A 17,672-nucleotide genomic window follows, 5' to 3' on the forward strand; every position below is an offset into this window, starting at 1 on the left:
GCCTGTGATGCCGCACAATGCTGAGATTCAGCCAAACATAGCTCATATGCACCCCTCCCCCCCCCCCCTACTCTTTCCTCACTCTTTCCTTAGTGTATTCGGCGTTTTCGATCGCAATACCCGGACTTTCCACGATTGCAAAACTCAAAAGAAGCCGCTGGCGAAGACGCTGTGCATGAAATTCATAAAATAAAGGTTGAGTAAGTACGTCGTCAGTATATTCAGCAAAAAAATAATAATAAACAAGCAGAGTAGGAAAAGTACAGTCTCAGGCTTATGTAGTATGTAAGGCAAAAAGAAGGCGACCAAACTATATGACGACTACTTATGTCGCTGCGTACCAAAGTTCAGAAACCTGTATATGGTTTTTCACCCGAGATGGCCGAACGTATGTGCTATTTTCGTGTTACTGGCATTTCGCTTCCTGTTCGTTGAGCACGCAACGTAACCGGCACGCATTTAAGCCTCGGCTGATACTATATAAGGGGCGAAGGGGTGTTGCCGTGCTCGCGCGAGCCTCTCTCTAGGTTCAGTTTCGCTGATTAGCCGCTCTTTTTTACTCTCGGCTGGAGTAGCAAGCTTAGACGCGTGACCTCAGCTCGGCACTTTGGTAGTCTTTCGGCCTGCGCCTCCAAGGATAATGTATAACATGGACTCGTTTTTTAATTAGTTTAACAATACACAATAACTGAAATTTGATATTTAGAACTCCGTATGAGACAGATATGACATCAAACAATAAGCGACTGAATTGAACTGAAGCGACTGAATAACCAGCTCCGCAGCCTGGGCTGCGGAGCTGCATGTTTACGAGGGATAACGCCGACGGCGACGACGACGCGAAACGCAGGAACGGGCAAAGACCTGCGCTTTAATACATCCATATCAACGGAGCAGCGCGCATAGACGATGTACGAAAGAAGGACGGACACTGAGGAGCGCCTTGGTGTCTCTCCTTTTCTCGCCCGTCATATGTGCGCGCTGCTTCATTGGTATGAATCTTAACCAACTAAGCGCCATTAGCCGTTGCAGCAAATAAAAAAATATACACGTGCAGCTTCCTGCTGCGAGTTCCGCTGGTCCACAATGGTGGATAGCGTCGCATAGAAAGGCTTAATACATTGCACTATTTAAAAAGCAGGTGCTATCTCCTGCCCCACACAGCAAGGTTCAAGGCAACGTTACTGCAAGGCCCACTTGGACATCCTGTTACCATTAAGGAGACGGGCTCTGATGACGCGAGATGTGATGAATTTTCTAAGTGCAATAAGTACTTTATAAGCGGGCAGCATAAAATTGCACGATAGCGGCGGCGGCTATCCCAATGTGGTGTCCATACGTTAATGAGCATCGCAAGACCCCAGCGCCAGAGATCCGAGCAGCAGCGCATGCGCCGAAAGCACAGCCTTCTCTGCTGTAAATGTACCCACGTATTATCAGCGTGCCTCCAATAAACGAACGTACAGGAGTCGTCAAAAGTTCCCAGGCCACGGGCTCTGCTTCTGTTTGGCATATTCTGGCACTTGAGATCTAATTAAACCTATCAATTATCTCAGAGGTTAGAATAATCCTTCTTCTACCCTCCACAGATATTTTGCGATTTGGAGGCTTCGTAGCTGCCTGACTACACTGCTCAGAAGCAGACCATGTGGCCTGGGAACTTTTGACTACCCCTGTACCTACGTACCAGACGCATGTAGCACTTGTCAAAACAATTCTCCGCCGCTGATTCTGAAAAGAATGAGCGACATGTTTGTGAAAAATTACCAGGCGACCAGACATGGCAGTAATTGAATTACAGTAATGAAATTTCTGTAATTTAATTACTTTTCGCGGTAATTTGTAATCTAATGAATTACTTTTTCGGGTTGGCAATTTAGGAATGTAATGAATTACTTTTGGTAGTAATTTCGCAGCAATAGTAATTAATTCCTTTTGAAATTACTTTTACTAAAGTGCGCCACTACTCCTTCAATAGGCAACGAAGTAGAGTGCCGCGAAAGCAGGAACGACGTGTGGCAAGCCGAAGCCAGCGTAACGGATCGGCAAAAGGAGACAGAATTCAGCAGAACAGCGCGTCTGAGACCTCGTGTGTAGCAAGGTCACTTAGTGTGGCTATCCCCTGACAACCATTCTCCAAGAAGCAAGGACACAAGGCGTCAAGGGAATGCCGAAGGAAGATATAGTGCAAGAAGGCCGGAGTTGAAAACTAGTTGGGAGCGCGGCGCAGTGGCACTCCCTGTTGCGTCGGCTATGGCAGAGTGATGCTTGTTTACACTCGTCACCACGGGGCGAGGGAGGATTGGGATGGGGGGAGACAGGTAGAAGGGTCCATGGCGTGAGCCGCCGTGGCTTGAACATTACTGAGTAGTGAGTACAAGGTGCCGACGTCGAATCTTGGGATTGCGGAAGCAATAAATAAGCTAGCTTCTTTGGGCCCTTGAAATGGCGGAAACAGCTCCGGGCTAGCAAGACGCTGGTTTTCCCGGTCATTTCACGACCGTTCGACCCTGCTTCAGCTTTCTTTTTTTTTTTTTTTGTTCTCTTGCTCTGGTAATGGCAAGTGCTGTCGAAAAGAGGGAAGGAATAGGTCTCTGCTCTGGGACGGAATTTGGCGGGAAGACGAAAGAATGTTTGTGCATCGAGTCTGGAGAATAAGTTGTTTTGTTCACTAGCTTTACTTAGTTTGTGCATGGATGGAACTTGGAAAGTAATTTAAAAGTAACTGAATTACTCAGTAGAAGTAATTGTAACGTAATTTCATTACCTTTTCGGAGCAGTAATGAGTAATGTAATTTAATTCCTTTTGAAAAGTAATTTTGCCATGTATGCAGGCGACCATCGCTTACCCAACCAATGCGAACTGATTTCCGGCCGCAATGGCAATTGTCGTTAAAGCTTTTTAACAGAGAACATCTTGAGGTAATCAAGGCTTCAAGTACTAAGCGAGGCGAAAAAGAGTTTCTCACCACCGTACACTTGACGAGAAAACTCCAAGGAAAGGCCCTGTTTGATCCTCCGCACTTCCTGCAAGAAACGAAGGAGAGCAGCTTCGTTCATTCAACCGTTATTTAATGGCCGGACGTAAAAACAGAAACATCGAGCGAAAGCCAGCATTACAGACACTAGTTTTGAGATAAAAGACGCTCCGAATGGTCATTGTTGACAGTTGGGCAAAAGGCGCATGCGGCCGTCCCTTGTATCTGTCAGGATTTCTCAGGGTGTTCTTATCAGTAAAAATAAACAGTAATAACAGCATGAAAAGTGACAAAATCAGATACTAGCGCAAAGCATCAAACTTACATTTCTGAAAAAAATAATCTGCCAGGAGCTAATACAAGTAACAATAATTATTCAACTTGTCTTAACTGGGCTATGCAATAAATAGGAGTTTATACCTGTAGACAGATCTGCAACGACGTTCTTTTTAATTCGTGAACATTAAAGGGGCCATAGCTGAGAAATTAAAAACAAAAAAAAAAAAAAAAAAACGTCGACTGACGCCACCGAAGTGGAAGGAAACGATTAAAGGAACAGCGGGAAGCATGTCAACTTGTGAGCGGGATATTCAGTGTAGAAGTGAATTGAGGGAAAGGTCGCATCCGACGGAATAAGGAGAAGAGGTGCGGAGAAGCTAAGGGAGGGAAGGTGTGCTGGTGAGGTTACAAGCAGACGGTCCATGGCAGTGCCTCGGAGAGCAAATGTGAGGGGGGACAAGAAAGTGGATAGGGGAAAGGGTGTTACATCGAAAGCAGGCGTGTCGTGACATGTCAATTCTGTGGTAGATAAAAGGAGGCCGCAGCGCGCGATGCTTTTGAACAGCAAAGGGAAATGGTACCGTCAGACCGACCCCAACTGTTCGTAAATTTTACAATTGCATATCACGTTCGGCATGAGTAACCTCAAATTCTTATAAAATAGACTACAGACGCTATCCTCTCGCGCCTGACGAGTACATCTCGGCGCTGGCTCTCGGCAGTGAACTCTAAGGCTGTGTGGGACGAGGTCATCCGGCAGCCTGCGCTCCAGTCTGGCCCACGCCCGTCAAGCCCAGTTAACTCCTACGATCCGGAGCACCATCACACAAGATGTCGCCGGCGCACTTCCTGGTCTTAGGCAGACGGCGCCTATGTCGACCTCATGTCGATGCCTTCCCGAATCAGCCATCCGCCCATACCTGACGCCGGCCTCCTTGCTCATCTTAGTTGGAAGGGGACTGTGAAAGGATTTTGGCTATCACCGACCATATTTTTTTTTTTTTCATTAAACGCTGGAAAGATAGTGCGCTGGTGTTTTCATTTCTTTCTAGTCGAAGTGCTGTCCCCGGGCCTCAAATTCGAACGCAGAGCGCTCAGGCTCATCGGCAGAATGCTTTCGCTGCTGCCGAATCATCAGCACAGCCAAATTGGCGACAGAGAATCCTTAAGTGTCCCCGCTCATACCTTATCCATGGTGAAGACCTCCAGGTCCAGATGAGCCGCTCGCAGAACGGTTCCAGCCGGAGTCTCATACACACCTGCGGCGTGATCCAGATTATAGGGCAAAAAAACTTCATAACCAGGGTTACCTGGTCGAGCCAACCACAGGTAACGAAAGCGGTCTTCGTAGTCGCCCAAATGTAGTCGAAAAAGCTTCCTTTTTTTTTTCTTTTTTGCAAAAGTGATTCCGATATTAAATTTATTTTCCGCTAGCGTGTCTGCATATTACTTTATTTCAAGCTCGACCGCTGAGATCGTGTGCTCTGCGAGGCTTTCCCGCACCGCGCGTACCATGGCGGAGGTCGTGAGCCACGGAATGCAGATACTGCTAGTTCAAAAGCTACAACAGCGCAGGTGTGCAATCAGATCCACAATGAGGAAAATGCAGTCTTCATCACATTGCAATGATTTGTTTTCCTCAAAGCAACAAAAAACAAACCCTAAAAGAACAACGCACAAACAGCAGCACAAAGTAAACACGCTGAGCAATGGTATACATCTAGCTAATCATCCTAGCTACAGCGCATGACAATTTCTATTACCACAATAAGACGCAATAAAAAAAAATGGGGGACACCTAAGCTCCACCTTTATAAGGGTGTGACTAGACAGTGATAATGGCTCCCCTCTGTGGCTCTACAGATTCTCGTTCGGGTACATACACTTTCATTACCTCGTGCATATTCATTAGCATACAGCCCCGCCGCGGTGGCGCAGTTGTTAAGGCCTTCGACTGCTCTATGCGGCATCGAATCCCGGCCGCGGTGGCCGCTTTTCGACGGAGGCGAAAAGCAAGGCACCTGTGTGCTGTGCGATGTCAGTGCACGTCAAATAATCCCAGGTGGTTGAAATTTTCGGAGCCCTCCACTACGGCGCCTCTGTGTATATAAGACATGCTACTCATTGATTTCTTTCTTTCCGTGACACTTTTCGTCTGTTTCATTTCATGTGTTATTTGTTTCTTCTTGTGTGTTCTGTGTGTGTAAAATTTGTTGGTGCATTTTCATTTTTTTTTTGTTCTGCAGCACGAAGAACACATGGTTGTTCCTGCGCACATTAACTAAATATTGATTATTATTATTATTATTATTATTATTATTATTATTATTATTATTATTATTATTATTATTATTATTATTATTATTATTATTATTATTATTATTATTATTATTATTATTATTATTATTGGTTTGGTTTGGTTTGGGGTTTAACGTCCCAAAGCGACTCAGGCTATGAGAGACGCCATAGTGGAAGGCTCCGGAAATTTCGACAACCTGGGGTACTGACATCACACAGCACACGGACGCCTAGCTTTTCGCCTCCATCGAAAAGCGTCCGCCGCGGCCGGAATTCGATCCCACGTCCTCAGGCACAGTAGTCGAGCGCCGTTACCATTGCGCCACCCCGCGGCTGTGCGATAACCAAAACAAAAAAAAAAAGATCAGTCCCTCGCTGCGCAGGACTTTATGTTACTCCCCAGTACAGCATCAGGGTCGACCCCAGGTCATCTCGCAGAAAACTGTCCGCTAAACTGCTGGTGGCACGGAATCGTTAAGAACATTCCCGGTACTCTAGGAGAAAGGAGTGAATACCCTCGACGACAGCGAAAACGAAAGTTTTAGACGGGCACCGGCCGATATAGTCCGGGTTGGGTGGAGCAATCATATCTCTCCAGGCTAAAATACCCCGCCGGGGTGGCGCAGTGGTTACGGCGCTCGACTACTGTTCCCAAGGACGCGGGATCGGATCCCGGCCTCGGCGGCAGCTTTTCGATGGAGGCGAAAAGCCAGGCGCCCGTGTGCTGTGCGATGTCAGTGCACGTTAAAGAACCCCAGGTGGTCGAAATTACCGGAGTCCTCCACTACGGCGTCTCTCATAGCCTGAGTTGCTTTGGGACGTTAAACCCCACAAACCAAAATGAAACAAGTGGACGTCATGTTTTCGCGTAAAACTGTCGCCTGTATTTATTATACTAGTCAAGTGCCGACGCTACGAAATTGAGAGAGAACGCGCCGCTGTTGCTGAGCAGGGCAAGGCGAGAGGAGAACGCCAACTTAGCGTCATGCCTGATTTGATTACTCCGCGTTGACAGGCTTTACAAAAGGTTTAAAAATGCTGCCTCATATGATCGACGAAAATGTTACGGGAGCGCTTAATCGTCATTATGCAATGACTACGCGTTAAGCATATTCGGTCTTCCCCTTGCTATCTCTTTCGCTTCGCTTCAAGTTCTCTCATATCGGGTTTTTTTTTTTTTTCTTTTTACTCTTCGCAGATTTGTGCTTGAAAAAACTATGAAAGATACATCGCCGGTGTCTGTGCAAGTAGGTTAATTGTACAAGAAGACCTAGGTTATGTACATTACAAAGGTACATTATGTACGTTACAAAGGTTAATGATTCGACAAATGGATAACTAAAATTGACTAATCAGCTTTTTACTTTTGATTTTAAAGGGACATATGATATTTAATGCCATCAACATCAAACGTGAGTCGTCTTTTTAAATTTTCGTCATTGGCAGCTTGGCTCGAAATATCGAAAGTCAAAGATACGTATCTGAAAGGTCCTTAAGTTAGCTTTGAGGAAATGGGCATTACTCAAATGGTTCGCTTGCATTTTTTATGCGTCAAATGCAGACGCCCCTTGTGTATTTGGTCATGTAGATGAAGTTAACATGATTTTGGTGGCAATACCGCGCACAGCTTTGTCATTTTATACTTGTATAATTCGTGAAAGCCAACTCAACGTGCTTTCAGATGCGCAATAATGATTTTCTTAGCTCTTGTGGGGCGTGGACAGAGCCTGACATCACAACGTGTCATCAGAACGTGTCCGCATGAACTTTCAGTCGTCAACTTCACAGGTACCTAATTAATGTAACAGTTTATTAAGGACATATGTTTGGATTGGCTTGTAGGGTTTGACGTCCGAAAGCGACTCAGACTATGAGAGAAGCTGGAGTGGAGGACTCCGAAAATTTCGGCCACCTGAGTTTTTTTTTTTTAACGTGCACTGGCATCGCACAGTACACGGCACCTTGCTTTTTGCCTCTATGGAAAAGCGGCCGCCGCAGACAGAATGGACATATGTAGATAGAAAATTAATGAAGTCAGTTAAACGTCTGAATGATTTGTTAATTGGACGAATTAAGCTGTAACGGCACCTGTGAACAGAGAATGTCAGCAGGAACTGTTATCAGAATGTGTCCGCACGAATGACCAGGTAATGTGACCAAATTTGGTATCCAATATAATTAGAGTACGACCAATTTGATGGTGACCTCCAAATTTAGATGGACTACTCTCGGAATTTTGCCCCCGGCCCCTAAAATTTCACCCTGTCAGAATTGAACCAAAATCTATGCCATAGCCTAAGTCAAGCATGGTCAATTCAGGGATGACCTCCAAATTGGGATAGACCACCCCCAAAATGTGACCTTGTTACAATTTGACCAAAATTGATGGCTAACCTAATCCGAGTATCACAAATCCAGTAATGACCTCCAAACTTACGTGGGCTACCTTAGAAATGTGGCCTCTCTGGACCCCCCGAGATTTGACGTCATCCGGATTTGACCAAAATTGGTGTTTAGCCTAATTTGAGTATGGCCAACTCAATATTGACTTCAAAATTAGGGTGGGCCTTCCCTGATTTTTGCTCCCCTGATTCCCAATACTTCGTCCGAATGTGACGATTAGAAACGCCATCTGAGCATCGGTGCTAAGCAACGAAACGCAGAACTCACAACGGAACTAGGCACGGAACACGTAATCTTCTGGCACTTCTGGAGGTAGGCTGGCTTTAGTGCATCCCTGTAATTTTTTGACGCTCGATATTGCTAGGAACACTGACCAAACAAGAAAGTCTAAATACTCGACTCAAACCTATTTATGGCAGCCTTCAATTCCTCAATATATTATTTTCTCTTAATGTTAAAAACAAAAACGTTGATTAGTTAATTTCAGTTATTTATTGGTATAACCATTAAGCTCTGTTACGTACGTAATGTGTGCCTTGTATACAACTTACCTGAAAAGAACGTACTGAAGTATCTCATATTGTTTTTGAAGTGCAACTCTGCCGTTTTTTCTGCCTCCTCGGATTTTACTGAAAGTTCCACGGGACGCTTTTTGTAGTTTTCTCGTTCATTTTTACCGAATTTCGCTTCAGGATAGTGTTTTGCTGCGGCGCAAATGAGTTTTATTTCTGGCCTCGCTCAGGGAGATTACAAGGGCCACCCCGCATGTGTGACGTCACTGGATGCATGGTCGTCGATGCTTGCCCAGCTTTTCCGAAGGCAAAAATTTTGGTAACGCATGTTGCGGGGCTAGTTGGTTTTTGCATTTTAAATTGAAAAAAAAATACCTGGCGCTGCATGTGCACACACACAAACTGCGCCAGTGCGTCGTCTCGTCGTCTCTTTTGTATGTCTGTGCATGTAGCGCGAGGTATTTTTCTCTTTTAAAATGAAAGATTTAGACTTATTCATTTAAAGTCGTGAGTTATATGAATCAAAGCGCACATGATGGGTTTTGTGACAGCATCTGTGATATGTCATATATAAATAGGTCTGTCGGGATGTCATTGTTGGGTCAAAACCCAGTTTCGTTTTCTGTTTCTTGGTTTTTGCTCTTTTAAAAAACTTCTACTCGTACTCAAGTATCCTCCTCTGCTCAAGTATTTATTATTTTTATTTTTTGGAGAGAGGAGACTCTAGGGAATGTTGTGGGGTTATCCAGACATCACGTTCAGTAAGAACGGAACAATTGACTATGCGCCGGGAAAGAAGTTGCTAACTTACCGCGAGACTTCATTCCAATAACTCGATTTTCAACAATGTCAATACGTCCAATACCATGGCGGCCTCTGCAAAATCGAAACGTAAGTCACGGGATTACACTGGTTGTACACGTGAAACGTTAGAGATATTTTGTAACACAGATATCACAGCTGAGAGAAATTAAGAAGGGTCACCTAAGCCGAAGTTATACTCGCTCATGGAATCAAGTCTTTTTCTTACACAGGACGATGTGGTTAATGCGAACGAAGAGCTATAAAAATGTGGAGAGAGGTTGCGGCAATGGAGCTATAATAGTACTCTTAGTGATAGTCGCGGAGAAGGCGAACTATTTTTTAGGCAATGTAATTGAATGCGCCAAAATTATTATCTTCAAAATTCTTGCAAGCGCGAAAAAAAAAAAAAATCTTGCAAGATGTACCTCGACAAGGCAAACGACAAATGGTGTGACCTTTGTCGTAGTAGCTGTATTGTGAAGCCATACTTCTCGCATTGAAGAAAGTGCCCGAAATCCGAAACATTCACGTTAAGAGCAGTTTTGTACATGACAGGGCTAAAGCATTTCTTAGACCGAAGGTAAACTGGAGTCCGAAGACAGACTCCGTCCGCACCACTAATGTAACAGCGCGCATATTGCCGCTATAAATTGTCCATACCCGATCTCGTTCAAATACAGGAACAACTCGAGAGGGTCTGTTTTCTGGACGCCGCTGGAGACGTTGGTGACTTTAACGGGTTTACCTGAAAAAAAAAAAAAAAACGATAAAGGGCAGAACAAACCAGTCAGAAAGCGATACCTTCCTTTTCCCAGTTATCGATGGGCACCCCAAAATATTTGATAACATCCATGAGCTTGCAGCGAAGAAAACAACGCAATCGCCGCATAGTAAGCAACGACCTCAAAAAAGCTAAACAAGCAGATGGCAGGACCGCGAATTCGAGTCACAAACACCGGCTTATATTTAATCGACATGAAATGTGATACGTGCGCAGCACCGGAAAGAAGCAAAGGAACCAAACTTGGCGAGCGCAGTAAACCTCCGTTTATATCAACACGAAGCATGGAACTCGGGAAAACTATGACGTCACATAAACGTTTACGATTTGCGCCAAGCAGCGCGTGACCTTACACTTATCTAGGTGCTCATTTTCCGAATTATCTTTTTCTTTCGTTTTTACCACGCAAACTTGAGAGATCCGCCGCACTGACGTAGTAGTTAGGGCGCTCGACTTCTGTACCCAATTGGACGCGGGATCAAATCCCGGCCGTGGCGGCTGCTTTTCGATGGAGGCGAAGGGCAAGGCGCCCGTGTGCTGTGCGATGTCAGGGCACGTGAAAGAACCCCAAGTGGTCGAAATTTCTGGAGCCCTCTACCACGGCGTCTCTCATAGCCTTAGTTGGTTTGGGATGTTAAGCCCCATAAACCAAACCAGCCAAACCAAACTTGAGAGAGCTCAATACATGTCGACCACGCACCATTTGCATATTGCGTTAGAAGCGAACTCGCGAAAGCTTAACAGCTGCATTTATAGAGCCTAAGGCAAAGAATGCTGAAAAAGAAAAAAGAACTAAAGGGGGGAAAAGAAAAATGATATATGTCTGCCCGACTCACCGCACAGTGTTAAGCTAAGACAAATAAGAGCTGTGTCATGGTTCTTAGGTGATTTCGGGATGCAACTCTTCGCGCGCAGGAGGTGCAGCATCTTTTAAGTCGCACTTGGCGACTTTTGATTCCAAGACGCCGGACGCCCTTCTAGGAGGGTCAGCACGTGCAATTCGTCGTTGTGAAATCCACACTTCAAGCACGTAATTCCTGTGCAGATTGCACCGGCCTAAAGGTGAGTATTTGTAAAATTAGAAAATTAGAACGCCGGCCCATTCATTGTCCCACGCACAGCGACGGTTCGGAACTCAAAAACGCCGTTGAAGACTCACAGTGCCGATGCGGTGAGTAGGACAGAGATAGCAGCGCTGACTTAATGGCGTACCGCGGTAAAGGTGTTTCGTTTCTGTTACGGAATGTGCCTCCTCTCACGGCACGTTTAAGGCATTCACCGAGAAATGAGATAGTTTTGCGCCATTCAGCATTGCGCCTAGAAACTAGAACGACGTAATAACGCGGTTTGGCAGCCCATACGTTTGCACGCCGGTCCTGTTCGAGGGTTTAGAGAGCGGACTCGTCTCGTTAAATCTCGTTCGGCACCTGGTTGCTCCCGTTATAGTGCCTGGATGAGTGGAAATGGGCATCCGAATGTTGGCTCTCGATTCTATTTCGACGTCGCCTCAAGATCGCCGACAACGGGAGCTAAAAGCATTTCGTAATTAAAAAAATCCCTTCGTGCTTCGTGATCTATATGTGCAGTCTCGCAAGCCGAAGGTCCTGAATTCGATTCCCACCCCGCCCAAGTTGCTTCGTTTACGATGCTTAAACGATGCTGCTCGATCGGCTCACGATACAACCAACATTCTCGAGATACCGTCGACAAGAGCCGACGCAGCAAGGCACCTTCGACTGATCGCCCGAAACGTGACTAAACAAGCATGGTCGACGCCTGGAGGCTGGACGTCCCGCTCGCACCACTTTAACTGCAGGTACTTTAACTTTAACTGCAGGTACCATTCGGCCTCCCCCGCTGTGAGGCTACAATGGTGTGTTGCCTGTGGCTAGGAGTGGCGTTTACAAACGCATATTCCCACCTCATCGGCATGGCAGACTCTTCAACGTGTGAGCAGTGTGGGTGTGTTGAAACGATTGCGCACATACTTTGTGACTGCCCTCAGTTTGAGCGTGAGCGTGCCTTCCTGGATGCTACACTCCACCGCTTGGACTCTCGCTCTCTTACGCAAGCTAAGATTATGGGCCCTTGGACGACACCTTCACCACAAAGGAAATCAGTGAAGGTGCTCCTTAAGCTTTTTAAAGGATTCGGGGTTGAGTTCAAGACTTTAAGTGTACGCTCTCTACCCCCTTTCACTACAGATTCTCTGGGCATGTGACAGACTCCTTTCCTTGATGCTCTTTCTTTCCTTTTTCTCCCTTTGTTCCCCTCCCCACGTGTAGGGTAGCCTACTGGGCATCGCCTGGTTAACCTCCCTGTCCTTTTATTCTATTTTCTCTCTTTTTAATCTCAGTTACTTTCCTGTGGTCACAGAAAACTGCTTGGGGAATTTGGCGCGAATCTGAATATTTTTAGAGCTGTTAATGATATTTTATTATTTATTTTCTTTCGTCAGGATTTTTCGCCCACGGCCAACGCCGATGGCGCCAAATTTTCCGCATAATAGAGACTTTAAGGCTGCCCATTTAGAATCCCCTCCCCCCCCTCCCCCCTTCCCCGCCTTTTTTTTTTTTTTTCTGGTAGCCTCTCATCGACGGCGCTTTGCCTGTGCACTGGGCAGGATATATAGTATAGCATTTGGTCACGGGGCAGCTTTTTCTTAAGGTCAACAAATAAAGCTGCAAACACTACAGCAAGCTGTTTTCGAGGCGATCTACGTCTTAATCACACTTTCTTCTTCAAGCCAAAAATTAAAAAGTTAGACACTGAATTGTCACCAATTACTTAAACTTAGAGAGTGGAAATAAATGTGCAGAATAGGCAACACAACTCTCAGCAGCACACAGTTGATTTCACTCGGCAAGGACACTCCGTCTTTTTTGTTAAATCTTGGTTAGCTGGGGCACCTAGTACAGTTAGAACAGCAGTGCGTCGACCGCAATGAGCGTCGCAGGGGTGCAACTTCGTACAGATGCTCTTTGTTACTTATACAACCAGTATATATAACAGTCCCACAAATAATCAGGCTGCCGTCTTCTGTTGCAGCAAGATGAAGCTGCGACCGTTTCAGATCTTCCCGTGCCTGACAGCCAAGAAGCGGGGTTATATAACGCAGCTCTAGATACGTGCAGCAATTTAAAGAGTTACGAAACCACTACAGCGTCAAGTGCGTTATTGAATGTGTCGCCCGGTGACCGAAGACATTTGGCACGGCCAGCGAGACTCACCCTTCTCGAACTCGATTTCGATCGTTTCTGGCTCCTCGGGTGCCTTTCTGGGGTCACTCGTCATTATGTAAATCTCCTCGGGAGCCGGTGATTCCGGATTCTCCAAAATTCCAGACTCGTAGCTGCGGTGAAGGCACAAGAAGAAAGAGACTGAAAAAGACTGAAAATCATAAACGTCCCATTCAGTGCGACGATTATAACCCAACTGAGGCTATAATTTCATTGAAACCATAGTGAGCCTAAATGAAGAACAAATTGAAGCCTTTTGAAGGTGGAGACAGCTCCTAACAACAAAATGGACCTGATGAGGAAGTTGGCTGTTTTCTCCCCCTCATCACAACGAAATAGTAGTGACACTTGAGAAATGAAACTAACGAAAAACTCCGTTCGCGCTGGTTCCCAGCGAAGTAGCAGCCTTGACATTCCACGGTCTAGTCTTCGTTACGCCGCAAATTTGCTCAACAAGCAGCGTGTGGCCACCGCGATAGAAAGCTTGATTCTGTTTAATTTGTTTTTCGTGCTATGAAATGGTATACAACGCTGAACGAAGGCTTTTTTTTTTTTTTTTTTTTCGTGACCAGTTATTTTCTATCGGCGCTTTTCCTATTTCTGAAAACGAGAAATATGTAACGTTTTCTTAATATCGTCTTTACTACAACTATCGCCATGGGAAAATGGTCTGCACTTGCCCAGCCTAAGCAGGTGTACTGCGCACGTATACGTCTTCCGCTTGAACTCCGCGCTGTCACTAAGTTGTTAAAAAAAAAAAAAAAGACGTTCATCAATATAGCAACGCCAACCAAAGCGTAGGGCACTACGGTACATCGTACTTTGGTGTGAGCCCACTGCCTTGATAGCTGGCCCCCTGCGTCGTCGCCGTTTGTCTGCAGTGACGCGCTTATACTAAATAAGATTAGTCAACTGTTTCACGCATATGGAACAAATCGGGGTCGTTTAGCAATATCTAACGGCTACGCTAAGTCGTTATCGCTTCACCTTTACGTCATACAAAATCTAGCAAAATGCAGTAGCTGAGTAGAAAAATTTTATGGAGATGGTGTCCTGAAACTGACGACTCAATGATAAATCTTTGCCTCGATTTATGGACGCTGTCTATGCGGCTAGTATGCATTATAAGTTAAAGGCGCCAAAACAACACGCACACACACAAGAAAAGTTGTTTTGGCGCCTTTAACTTATAATGAATAGACACCAACTAGCCCAACAAGAAGTTCTCTTAAACGGCTAGTATGCGTTTTATTTATTTTCGTATTTATTCGTATGATCCATGCGTCTTCTCGAGGCAGTTCGGAAAACCCAAAGTATACAGTCGTTAAAGATGATGTGCCGTCCATTTTGATTCTTTCTGAAAGCCACCCGGCTTTATGATGGCGATTTCGAGGCATATCACTCGAGTACATGCGCGCCCTACCTGCCTGCCGCTATTACTCCATTCTACATCTTATCCTTCTGGCCAACACCTCTAGACAAAACCTGTCACGGAGGTATGGGTCACGCCTGGTCTCGTAAGTCACGGACAACGTCCTCGCTCTGCTTCAACCCCATTCCACATCTCACCTCACATGCATTAGGTTGGCGTCCATGCTCCATGGTGCTTTCGGCGTCACTGGCACCTCAATGTCGTGCTCCTGCACGAGAATATATTCGCGACGCAACATCTTGACCATCATTGGCGTCGGAACGGTTTCAAGTGCCATTTATCAAGACCCTTCAACGACCTCATAAGAAAATAATGCAATGCGTGGCATGAACGCGCGTAAGTGTATGAGCGCGTCACTGTGCGCGGTGCACACACACAAAAAAAATTCATAGGAGCTGTTGAACTGTTACGACATAATTCAGCTATGACACTACAGGTAGTTACATTCGTATTAAGTAGTCGGTCAAATAAACTGTGTAGTGGAGTCTGTTGGCAGCAGTCTGCTCGAAACAGGAAAAGGCGTGGCAAAAATCCTTTGTGGGGTTTTGTGGGTAGGCGATTACGATGGCTAAAGCGTTCTCATTGTATAGAGCAAGACAGAGAGAGTTCATTGTATAACAACTAACCAATATGTTGTTAAAAGCTATCGTTTTCTTGCTGCATTTTGTAATTTAGTAAAATATTTTTTTCTGATTGCTCATCTATATATCTGAAGTTTAATTTAAAAGTGCACTGGTACAAAGATGAGCTGAATTACTGGGTTTAATACCCTGAAGCCACACTTACATACACTATGAGCGACACCGTAGTGGAGGTCTCCGAATAATTAGATCACATTGAGTTTTTAAACGTGTGCCTACATCACTCACTATACCGGTGCCTCTTCCGTCTCGCCTCTATCGAAACGCGTGACAGAACCCGGATCATTCGCCTCAGCAGCCTAGCGTACAAACCGCTATAGCCGTCGCAAGGGGCCAGAAGCTCAAAAGTGACGTGTAGATAAGTTGGAGCTAGATTTACGGTAATGTAGGCGTACACCTTGAGACTTTAATATAGTTTTGTAGGCGAGGAAAAACAAAAACGGACGATCAGTGTGATTTAGGCAGAGGGGAATGAGTCAGCATGCGGTCTCCGATTCCGTGAGCGCTTTGTATTGACGAACTGAGTTCATCAACACAAATGAAAATTTCAACTTTTTTGTTACCCGGCCTGCTCCGGTATGGTTCAAATCTTCCGTTGTCTCATGCGACTTCCTATATTCTCGTTAGACGGTGCTTCCTGGCATCATTTTTGGGTTGCTCGAGTGTCCGCGCTTATGGAAGCGTTCGCATAAAACTGGCCACGTGTTTGAAATTGGGCTCTCGTGTGCAAGTGGCCCTGCGCTGTAGCGTTGGAATTGATTACTACACGGATGCAAGTACTTTCAGAGTACGCCAGCAGTGCCAACATGCGGAACCACTGATGACGAGGCCACCACCACGATACCTCTGGTAGGCAAGTGTAGAACCATTCCAGTGATGCATTTTCCAAGTACTCAGAAGTAGAACACCTCAAAGGCGCCACTTCTCAAACATTAATTTCAAAACTGATTCATTTTCGCATGTTATGGGATCTCACTTGAACAGCTGCTCTGATACTGGGCCCAAGATTCACATCCAGTGAGTTCCTAGCATTTACAAAAAAAGAAAACATGTATTTTAGCCACATCCTATATAGTCTTAACTTTCCCCGCCCACCGCCTTGCCAAAAACGGCGTCCAAATTGGGAAATGTATCCTAAACAAGACACAAGCGCTGCAATAAAAACGTATGTTTGGATCTCTTGAGTTACACGATACCCCCTACGGTTGACAGGAAGTAACCAAAGTAGGTTCGACAGCGCAGCCCACTATAGAACGCCTTTAACCACCCTGTGTTCTGGCGACTGCGTCCGCATAAGGGGTGACCGCTCAAGGAACAGCAAGCCACAGGTTCAAGGCATGGTCGTGTCATGCACATATCATGTCACAGAGGATGGCAGAGAGCTACGAAGAAATCGGCAATATCTTTAGCATTCACACGAAAGGTAACAAGTCCCAGCGGAGACTTCTGTGTCACTCCAAGACATTCGCACAGCAGCGAGTGAGCCAACGCTATACCGTGAGCAGAATCTGAAACTCTGGATCCCAGCCCATCAACGAATCGACTGACAGTGACGCACGATGGTCGTTCATACCGCAGTCAGCATCCGCGAACCCACGACGTTTTTCAAGGATATATCGTCATTGTCACAAGTTAATGCACCTAAGGTATTTACACGATTGTAACGCGAGATCTTTTTATTCTAGAAATCATATTGTTGAGAGCGCACTTCGTGTTCCATTCGGAACTAAGGTCAGAGTATGACGCGCGATCTTTTTTTCCGCTTTTCGTCAAGGTAGCTCTACCACTGGACTTCCAAGCTGCGAGAAGAAACCAACATTATTGCCTCCTCGGAGTCGTATAAAATGAGGCGAGGTATAAAAAAAGGATATGGCCATCAGGAAAGGCCGAAGATGGCACTGGGAAGCAACGGACGATAAAGTTCCTGTACATGCTCCCGGGGAGCGCGTAGATCGAGGAACGCTAACGAACGACGGCGCGATGGCGGCAGCAGGCTACTTCGAAGCGACAATGGCTTCGGACGCTACGTGACGCCTACATGACGCTTCGCGTTGTGTTAGATCAGATCAATGCATCGGTAAAGTTACGATTTCGCGTTAATCGCATTTTTATTTCTCTTTCTTCTGGTAGCAAATCCCACCTCGCGTTATATTCGTTGTTGCCTTATTTACGTGTAAATACGGTATGATGGACCTTTCGAACAAGTTGTTTGAAATGTGAGTAGCAGGTGCATGAAATGAAGAAATCGTAACGGAGTCTGCGCTTGAACAAGCACTCATGTGCATATGGCAGCCCGGAAGCTGAA

The 17,672-nt window shown here is 45.6% G+C and overlaps 1 protein-coding gene across 1 annotated transcript in view; it reads right to left on the reverse strand.

Moving 5' to 3' along the window:
• Ass (argininosuccinate synthase) overlaps nucleotides 1–17,672 on the reverse strand; it is a 46,052-nt gene that overhangs the window by 12,340 nt on the left and 16,040 nt on the right. The window contains exons 5-10 of the mRNA XM_084586708.1: nucleotides 14,864–14,934; nucleotides 13,286–13,407; nucleotides 9,935–10,019; nucleotides 9,282–9,346; nucleotides 4,443–4,516; nucleotides 2,970–3,027 (exon numbers count right to left, since the gene is read on the reverse strand). Of these exons, the coding sequence (XP_084442834.1) occupies nucleotides 2,970–3,027; nucleotides 4,443–4,516; nucleotides 9,282–9,346; nucleotides 9,935–10,019; nucleotides 13,286–13,407; nucleotides 14,864–14,934 (475 nt within the window). The remainder of the gene's footprint in view (nucleotides 1–2,969; nucleotides 3,028–4,442; nucleotides 4,517–9,281; nucleotides 9,347–9,934; nucleotides 10,020–13,285; nucleotides 13,408–14,863; nucleotides 14,935–17,672) is intronic.

This window comes from Amblyomma maculatum, chromosome 1, assembly GCF_055883805.1.
Source record: "Amblyomma maculatum isolate TAMU_Amacu chromosome 1, ASM5588380v1, whole genome shotgun sequence".
Taxonomy (NCBI): domain Eukaryota; kingdom Metazoa; phylum Arthropoda; class Arachnida; order Ixodida; family Ixodidae; genus Amblyomma; species Amblyomma maculatum.